The 10,230-nt window shown below is 46.7% G+C and overlaps 1 protein-coding gene across 1 annotated transcript; it reads left to right on the top strand.

Annotated features, from left to right (window-relative positions):
* The first annotated feature begins 3,474 nt into the window (after positions 1-3,474).
* Positions 3,475-6,918, top strand: LOC145406117 (uncharacterized). Its single transcript, XM_080277317.1, has one exon. The coding sequence runs from the start codon at positions 3,475-3,477 to the stop codon at positions 6,916-6,918; it is 3,444 nt and encodes a 1,147-aa protein (XP_080133443.1).
* The last annotated feature ends 3,312 nt before the right edge of the window (positions 6,919-10,230 follow it).

Below are 10,230 nucleotides of genomic sequence, written 5' to 3'. Positions count from 1 at the left end.
TGCCAGGAGAGCCATCATCCCAGTTGCCAGGAGAGGCACCATCATCCCAGTTGCCAAGAGAGGCACAATCATCCCAGTTGCCAGGAGAGGCATCATCATCCCAGTTGCCAGGAGAGGCACCATCATCCCAGTTGCCAGGAGAGGCACCATCATCCCAGTTGCCAAGAGAGGCACAATCATCCCGGTTGCCATGAGAGGCACCATCATCCTGGTTGCCAGGAGAGGCACAATCATCCCCATGTAGAGGAGAGGCACATCATCGAGGTTGGGAGGAGATGCACCAGGAGAGGCACCATCATCCCAGTTGCCAGGCGAGGCAACATCATCCCAGTTGCCAGGAGAGGCACCATCATCCCGGTTTCCAGGAAAGGAACCATCATCCCGGCTACCAAGAGAGGCACCATCATCCCGGTTGGCAGGAGAGGAACCATCATCCCATTTGCCAGGAAAGGCACCATCGTCCTGATTACCAGGAGAGGCACCATCATCCCAGTTGCCAGGAGAGTCACCATCATCCTGGTTGCCAGGAGAGGCACCGTCATCCCGGTTGCCAGGAGAGGTACCGTCATCCCGGTTGCCAGGAGAGGCTCCAGGAGAGGCACCGTCATCCTTGTCAACAGGAGAGGCACCATCATCCCAGTTGGCAGGAGAGGCAACATCATCCAAGTCACCAGGAGATGCACTATCATCCCAGTTGCCAGGAAAGGCACCATCATCCCTGTTGCAAGGAGAGGCACCATCATACCGGTCACCACAAGAAGACCCACCATCCCAGTCACCAGGATAGGCACCATCATCCCGGTCATCACGAGAGGCACCATCATCCCTGTCACCAGAACAGGCACCATCAACCAAGTCACCAGGAGAGGCACCACCATCATAGTCACCAGGAGAGGCACCATCATCCTAGTCACCAGGACAGGCACCATCATCCCAGGCACCAGGACAGGCGACACCATGGTCACAAGGAGCGACACTATCATCCCAGTCAACAGGAGATGCACCATAATCCCGGTTGCCAGGAGAGCCATCATCCCGGTTGCCAGGAGAAGCACCATCATCCTGGTTGCCAGGAGAGGCACCATCATACCGGTTGCCAGGAGAAGCTCCAGGAGAGGCACTTTCATCCTTGTCAACAGGAGAGGCACCATCATCCCCATGTAGAGCAGAGGCACATCATCCAGGTCGGGAGGATATGCATCAGGAGAGGCACCATCATCCCAGTTGCTAGGAGAGGCACCATCATCCCAGTTGCCAGGAGAGGCACCATCATCCCGGGTTCCAGGAAAGGCACCATCATCCCGGTTGACAGGAGAGGCACCATCATCCAAGTTGCCAGGGGAGGCACCATATTCCAGTTGCCAGGAGAGGCACCATCATCCCAGTTGCCAAGAGAGGCACCATCATCCCGGTTGCCAGGAGGGGCACCATCATCCTGGTTGCCAAGAGAGGCACCATTATCCTGGTTGCCCGGAAAGGCACCATCAGCCAGCTTGCCAGAAGAGGCACCATCATTCAAGTTGCCAAGAGAGGCGCCATCATCCAAATTGCCAGGAGAGGCACCATCATCCTGGTGACCAGGAGAAGCACCATCATCCTGGTCACCAAGAGAGACACCATGATCCCGGTCATCAGGAGAGGCACCATCATCCCTGTCACCAGAACAGGCACCATCATCCCAGTCTCCAGGACAGACACCACCATCATGGTCACCAGGAGAGGCACCATCATCCCAGTCACCAGGACAGGCACCATCATCCCAGGCACCAGGACAGGCATCACGAACATGGTCACAAGGAACAACACTATTATCCCAGTCAACAGGAGAGGCACCATAAAACCCACGTCTAGGAGAGGCACAATCATCCCAGTTGCCAGGACAGGCATCCTCATTCCAGTTGGCATGAGAGGCAACATCATCCAGTTGCCAGGAGAGGCACCATCATCCCGGTTAGCAGGAGAGGCACCATCATCCCGGTTGCCAGGAGAGGCACCATCATCTCCTTTGCCAGGAGAGGCACCATCATCCCGGCTGGCACAGGAGAGGCACCATAATCCGGTTTGCCAGGAGAGGCACCATCATCCCTGTTGCCAAGAGAGGCACCATGAACCCGGTTGCCAGGAAAGGCACTATTATCCCCGGTCACCAGGAGAGGCACCATCATCCAAGCCACCAGGAGAAGCACCATCATTCCGGTCACCAGGAGAGGCAACATCATGCTGGTTGCCAGGAGAGGCACCATCATTCTGGTCACCAGAAGAAGCACCATCATCCTGGTCACTAGAACAAGCACCATCATCCAAGTCTCCAGAAGAGGCATCATCATCCCAGTCACCTGGAGGGGGACCATCATCCCGGTTGCCAAGAGAGGCACCATCATCCTGCTTGCCAGGAGAGGCACCATTATCCTGGTCACCAGGAGAGGCACCATCATCCCGGTGGCCAGGAGAGGCACCATCATCCTGGTTGCCAGATGTACCATCATCCTGGTTGCCAAGAGAGGCACAGAGTGAAGCACAATCATCCCAGTCACCAGGAGAGGCACCATCATCCCGATCACCAGGAGAGGCACCTGTCAGAATGATTCATGACTATAAGGGTTCATTATTGGATCTTTGTTCTAAAAGGGTATAATTTAGTTTCTCTGGTTTGTTTCATTAAAACTTAGGTTAGTTGTAGTTCACTGGTAATGAGGCTGTTCGGAGCACGGAAGTAAATTATACGTTATTGTGGATCTTTCAAATGTAGTATGTTTATGTATACTTATTTTGTATTTTGTAATTTTCGGAGTGTGATTAATTATTATGAATTGTATGATACTGTTTCAATTTCTCCATGGTACGAATCAAGGGAAGTGAGGTGGTGACTGTGAGCTGGGGTGTGGGCAGTTGATCAGCAGCACTGGTATGGAAAAGATATAGCAGCTCTTCACGTGAAGTGTGCCCTCCCCGCTGTGACACTTGTGAGCCTATGAAGGATGAGGATGGAAACTCCTCCATACTGAGGAAGCTCTAAACTCTGCCCAAATTGCCCTCTTGATCCACAGCAGGTGTTAGCATAGAAACATCTGCGGACATGCTACCTGCTTCTCAGTCACCACCCTCTTGATGGTCTGTTCTCAGTAAGGTTGTTATGTCACCAGTAATGTGAAGCAGTGTTCCTAAGGTTACTTCTCTTGTAGTTTACTTTCTTATGCTTAGGATTAAGTTAGGATTAAGTTATAATTTTGTGAATAAATTATATTCTCCAATTTACATTTTCCTAGCCCCAGTGTACAAATGAATGATGGGTCATTTCCAACTATGTGAGTAGTAGTAATAGTGCAACTCTGGAATCATGGTAGTCTTCTTTCACATATGAGACTGTTTCCGTAACTTGGCCATGACATTTGGCGCCCGAACAGGGACCCATTAATTCGTTGTGCACGCGGGTTGGCAGTATACAGGGAAGTTTATAATCTTTAGATTTTCACCATGAGTTCAGACACTATAAAGAGGTTAACTGAAGAGGGAAAACAAATGGGCTTAGAGGGCGACAAGCTTATGACCTGGGTAAGAGAAGAGAGAGTGATAGAGCAAAATCGGCAGAGAGAGGAGCGGGCTCAAGAGAGGAAGCTAAAGATTCTAGAATTAGAGGCACAGATTGAAGCTTCGAGGGCTGCTGCTGCTGCTAGTGCTGCTGCTGCTGGTCAGAACGTTCGACCAGTTGCAACCGTAATTAATCCCCCTAAGCTGCCAATTTTCGATGAGGCCAAAGATGATATAGATTCTTATCTGGCTCACTTTGAGAGGGTAGCTCAAGCTGCAAGATGGGAGAGGTCGGTGTGGCCAGCTGCCTTAGCATCTCTACTAACGGGTCGAGCTCTCGAGATGTATCACCAGTTCACTGACGACATCATTGCAGATTTTGATGAGCTGAAGTCCGCACTTTTGAGAGGTTACGATGTGACAGCAGAGGGTTGTAGGAAACGGTTTCGCGACACAAAGTTTCGTGATGGCGAGCCTGCAGTGCAACTAGCTTGTCGAATCAAAAGGAATCTTGTTAAGTGGTTGGAAGCGGATGGATCCAGTCAGACCTTTGAGAATTTAGCAGATCTCTTTGCAAGGGAGCAATTTTTAAGGCAGTGTCCTCCAGCTCTAATGATGTTTTTAAAGGAGAAAGAAGTTAAGAGTTTGCAGGTTTGTGGGGAGGAGGCAGATCGTTGGATTGATGCCCATGGTCACCCTTCCCAGATTAACAAGAAGGTCAACAAACCCGTGGCTGAAGGGCAAGAGAAACCTTCAGAACGCTCTACAACGCAGATCAAGACAAAGACCTCAGGGAGTGACAGTAAGTTTGGTAGTAAAGGATGTTGGGAGTGTGGTAAACTAGACCATAGAAAAGCTCAGTGTACTTTTAATAAATCAAAACAGACCAGTGCCGCTGCATCAGGAAAAGCATCTGTGAAAGCTAAAAGTAGGACAGTTAGTGGTTCAGCTACCAAATTTAATGGGAATGGGCAAAGTTGTAAGAACTTAATATTGAACAATGGCTTGGTTGAGGGGCAAGCTGTTACAGCAATGCTAGATAGTGGGTCAACTACTTGTGTTGTAGCAGAGAAGCTAGTTTCATTGAGACACTATACTGGGAGAACAGTTTCACTGAAATTGGTGAATGGGGCAGTGATAGTGTTGCCAGAGGTAGAAGTTGAAATTTCTACACCTTGGTTAATAGGGAAAGTCTATGCTGCTGTGTGTAAGACCCCAGTTTACGATTTAGTTGTTGGTGGTGTAACTGACAATCCATATTCCCTCACAAGTCTACAGTCTACCAGTGATCAAAGCTTGGCTGAACAAGACAACGCAGAGGACGTGAACTTAACAAGGAACAGAGTCCCGAGTGGAAGATCTGACACTGAAGCAACGGACGAAGTAACCACAGAGTTGGAACGAACTTCGAGGAGTACTGCTGGTGGATCATCAGACGCTGGACTCGTTGCTGCAGTTACTAGAGCACAAAGTCGCAAGGACGGTAAAGTTAAACAACCCCTGAAGGTGAGCAATGTTGATACTTTCGTGTCTACATCAGAATTTGTGAAAAATCAAAAGGATGATAGAACTTTGAACTCTATAAGAAGTCATGTTCAAAGTAAGAAAGTGTTTCAGGCAAGAGGAAGAGGGTCAACCTTTATTCTTAAAGGGGGTAGATTATACAGAGAGATGACAGTTAGAGGAGTGACAAAACAACAGTTGATTGTGCCAAAGAACTATCGTAAGGAAGTGTTCAAATTAGGTCATGAGGGAATCATGAGTGGCCATATGGGGTACAAAAAGACTCTGGACGGGATTCAAGGAACTTTCTTTTGGCCAGGTATGGTGGCTGATGTCAGCCGCTGGTGTAGGTCATGTGATGTGTGTCAGAGAACCGTGGATAAAGGTAGCATAAAACCAGGAAAGCTTAGGTCTATGCCAGTAATAGACGAGCCATTTGCTAGGGTGGGTATAGACATAGTTGGGCCTATTACACCTAGGGCAGATAGTGGAGACAGGTATATACTCACTCTCGTAGACTTTGCTACTCGGTATCCAGAAGCAGTTGCCTTGCCTAATATAGAGACTACTACAGTGGCAGATGCGTTGATGGAGATCTATTCTAGAATTGGTATTCCAAAGGAGGTTTTGACTGACAGAGGGAGCCAATTTACTTCAGCAATGATGAGGGAAGTTGAACGGCTATTGTCAATAAAATCTCTTAAAACCACTCCATTTCATCCCATGTGTAATGGCTTAGTAGAAAGATTTAACGGTACACTTAAGAAAATGCTGAAACGCATGTGTGATGAGGCACCTAAGGACTGGCCAAGATACATAGCACCATTGCTCTTTGCATATAGAGAAGCACCCCAGTCGAGTACTAGATTCTCCCCTTTTGAGTTAGTTTATGGAAGAACAGTGAGGGGTCCTTTGGATGTACTAAGAGAGATTTGGGATGGATCGGTCAGCACACCCGAGACTGTTAGTACCTACAGCTATGTTCTAGATCTCAGTGAGAGATTGGAAAACGCATGTAAGCTAGCAAGGGAAGAATTAGATAAGGCACAGGAGTTGGATGAGAGCTACTATAATCGTAGGGCTAGTGACAGAACTTTCAAGGTGGGTGATCAAGTTTTGCTGCTTTTACCAACTGACCATAATAAATTACTCATGAACTGGAGAGGTCCATATAAGATTGTAGAGTGTCCTTCTGCTTTGAATTATGTAATAGATATAAGGGGGAAGAAGAAAAGATTTCATGTGAATATGCTGAAGAAATATGAAGTAGACTACGATCCAGATGATTGTGATGTAGCCGAATCAGATGTAAGGGCTGCTACAGTTATTGAGTACTCTGACGAGGTTGAAAATCTTTTGCTACCTATACCAACCACTGAGAAGTCTTGGAAAGATGTAGAGTTGTCAGTAACTTTGTCTCCATTAGAGAGAGGTAAGATATGTGATTTGTTGAGTATGTACTCAGAGGTGTTCTCTAGTACACCAAAGCTAGCAAATGTTCCTCCCCATGAAATTGTTTTGACTGACAAAACCCCTGTTCGAAGTAAGCCTTATGCAATACCATATAGTTTGCAAGCTGAGGTAGAGAAAGAACTTAATGCAATGGAAGAAGCAGGGATAATTGAAAAATCTAATGCTCCGTATAATAGTCCTGTAGTGGTTGTACGTAAAAAGGATAAAGGAGTGAGACTCTGTGGAGACTTTAGAAAATTAAATGGTGTAACTCAGTTTGATGCAGAGCCTATGTTTGACCAGGGGAATATCTTTTCAAAATTATCAGGGTCCCGATATTTTTCAAAACTAGATCTTTCTAAAGGATTCTGGCAGATTCCATTACATGTGGATAGTAGGAAGTACACTGCATTTAGTACTCCCAAGGGTTTATAGCAGTTCAAAGTCCTTCCTTTTGGCTTGTGCAATTCACCTGCAGTGTTTAACAGGACAATGAGGAGTGTGTTGGGAGGTATGTCTGGCATAGAAATATTTGTTGATGATATTTTGGTACATTCCTCGACTTTTCATGAGCATTTGAAATTGTTGGATCAGGTATTTTTCAGACTTAAGGAAGCAGGCTTAGTAGTAAATCCATCCAAATGTGTAGTGGGTCAAGCTGAAGTGGATTTCCTTGGTCATAGAATAGGAAATGGGATATGCCAGCCCCAGAAAGATAAGGTTGGGAAAATAGTTGAAGCTTCTGCCCCCAGAACTAAAAAACAAGTTCGTTCGTTCTTGGGACTAACAGGCTATTACAGAGCATTCATACCAAACTACTCTACAATTGCAGAACCATTAACCAATCTAACAAAGAAGAGCAGTCCAAATAAGGTAGTGTGGACAGATTTAGAGCAAAGAGCATTTGATACTCTAAAGAACAAAATGACTAATAAGCCTATTCTCCATTTGCCAGATTTATCCAAAGACTTTGTTTTAAGAACAGACGCGTCAGGTGTGGGTATTGGTGCTGTGCTGATGCAGTCCCATGGAAATGAACGGTGGCCTATATCCTACCATAGCAGGAAGCTGGGACAAGCGGAGAGGAACTACAGTGTTGTTGAAAGAGAGTTATTAGCAATCATTGAGGGTGTAAGAAAGTTTCGCCAGTTTTTGTATGGACGAAGGTTTGTTGTTCAGACAGATCATCTGCCTCTGCATTACCTCAAGACTGCTAAGAATTCGAATGCAAGGATTATGCGGTGGGCATTATACATGCAGCAATTTGAGTACAGTGCAGAGTACATTAAAGGAGCTGAGAATGTAGGGGCAGATTATCTTAGTCGTTTGGATGAAGGATATAACACATGCTGTTCAAGTTTGGGAATTCGTTCAGATTCTGTGACAGATGTTGGCTCAGGTTGTTTGGGCTTGCATGTACTTGGTATTGATGAAGATGTAATTCTGGAGAAGTATAATGTTAAAATTAACTGGAATTTAGCTGGTCATGATGTGTGATATAATTTTCTAGAACGTAATTATTAGTTGTTAGAACTTTGGTACAAGTTCTTTTGTTCAGGGGGTAATGTCAGAATGATTCATGACTATAAGGGTTCATTATTGGATCTTTGTTCTAAAAGGGTATAATTTAGTTTCTCTGGTTTGTTTCATTAAAACTTAGGTTAGTTGTAGTTCACTGGTAATGAGGCTGTTCGGAGCACGGAAGTAAATTATACGTTATTGTGGATCTTTCAAATGTAGTATGTTTATGTATACTTATTTTGTATTTTGTAATTTTCGGAGTGTGATTAATTATTATGAATTGTATGATACTGCTTCAATTTCTCCATGGTACGAATCAAGGGAAGTGAGGTGGTGACTGTGAGCTGGGGTGTGGGCAGTTGATCAGCAGCACTGGTATGGAAGATATAGCAGCTCTTCACGTGAAGTGTGCCCTCGACTCGCGACTTTCCTCCCCGCTGTGACACTTGTGAGCCTATGAAGGATGAGGATGGAAACTCCTCCATACTGAGGAAGCTCTAAACTCTGCCCAAATTGCCCTCTTGATCTACAGCAGGTGTTAGCATAGAAACACCTGCGGACATGCTACCTGCTTCTCAGTCACCACCCTCTTGATGGTCTGTTCTCAGTAAGGTTGTTATGTCACCAGTAATGTGAAGCAGTGTTCCTAAGGTTACTTCTCTTGTAGTTTACTTTCTTATGCTTAGGATTAAGTTAGGATTAAGTTATAATTTTGTGAATAAATTATATTCTCCAATTTACATTTTCCTAGCCCCAGTGTACAAATGAATGATGGGTCATTTCCAACTATGTGAGTAGTAGTAATAGTGCAACTCTGGAATCATGGTAGTCTTCTTTCACATATGAGACTGTTTCCGTAACTTGGCCATGACAGCACCATCATCCCGGCCACCAAGAGAAGCACCATCATCCCGTTCACCAGGAAAGGCACCATGATCCTGGTTGCCAGGAGATGTACCATCATCCCAGTTGGCTCTAGAGGCACCAGGAGAGGCACCATCATCCTGGTCAACAGGATAGGCACCATCATCCTCGTGTCCAGGAGAGGCACCATCATCTCGGTTGGGAGGAGATGCACCATCATTCCGGTTGCCAGGAGAGGCACCATCATCCCAGTTGCCAGGAGAGGCACCATCATACCGGTCACCAGGAGAGGCATCATCATCCCTGTTGCCAGGAGAGGCACCATCATCCCAGTTGCCAGGAGAGGCCTTTTTCCCCACTCCCTTTTTACCCCAGTGAGCAGTTACCCCCGTTTCTGTGTGGGAGGTCTTGGCATTGGCGGGGATTATGATGCCAGTGGGGAAGCCTCTGGCATGGATGGAGGCAGCGCCAGTGTGGGAGTCCCTGGCGTGTGAGGAGGCGGCGCCAATGGGGGTGCCTTTGATGCAGGTGGAGGCGGCGCCGATGAGAGGGTCCCTGTCGTGGAGGAAAGCTGCGCCAATGGGGAAGGCCCTTGCCTGGGTGGAGGAGGTGCCATTGAGGGAACCCCTGGCATGGGTGGAGGAGGCGCCAGTGGAGGAGTCCATGATATAGGTGGAGGCGGCACCGGTGTGGGAGCCCTTGTTGAGCTTGGGGGCGGCACCAGAGAGGTAGCCCTTGGTGTGCGTGGAGACGGCGCCAGTGGGGGAGCTCTCGGCTCCAAGGAAGATGTTAAACGGTTTGAACACCGGCGTATTAATGTTAAAATCCGGCCCGTTTGCCACCTGCAGATTAATCAGATACTGTCAAAGGGGTCACTCACTGTTGTGGTGGTTACCTGGGCCTCTTGTTGCGTTGTGTTGGTGCTCCTTTTTCCAGCAGCCTGATTCAGTAGTTCAAATAACCTTTCATACATTTTTTCCCTTATTTAGTTTTCTTTTAAGGGAAGATTAATCTCGCAATACTTTTGCGAAACTATATTACTGAGCAAGACGGCAAAATTGAGATTAGAGGTGAAACAGGGATTTTGTTGATGATGATGATGATGATGATGATCTCTCTCTCTCTCTCTCTCTCTCTTTCACACACACACACACACACACACACACACACACACACTAATTTTGCTTCCTCCTGACGATTTTTTCCACCATATGAGGGATTTGTCGAACTTCTTTAATCTTTCAAACCCCTTCAGTCCAAAGACATGTTTATTAGTCCACTTTATTTGTTGCTCCTACAGACGATTTTATTTATCTCTGGAAAGGCCTCTTGCTGTATAGGGTTAAATGAAGTCCATATCTA

Source organism: Coenobita brevimanus, chromosome 69, assembly GCF_032717465.1.
Source record: "Coenobita brevimanus isolate Jiangsu-jjx chromosome 69, ASM3271746v2, whole genome shotgun sequence".
NCBI lineage: Eukaryota > Metazoa > Arthropoda > Malacostraca > Decapoda > Coenobitidae > Coenobita > Coenobita brevimanus.
The sequence above is the reverse complement of the archived record's forward strand: the minus strand, read 5'-3'. Positions and strand labels throughout refer to the sequence as shown.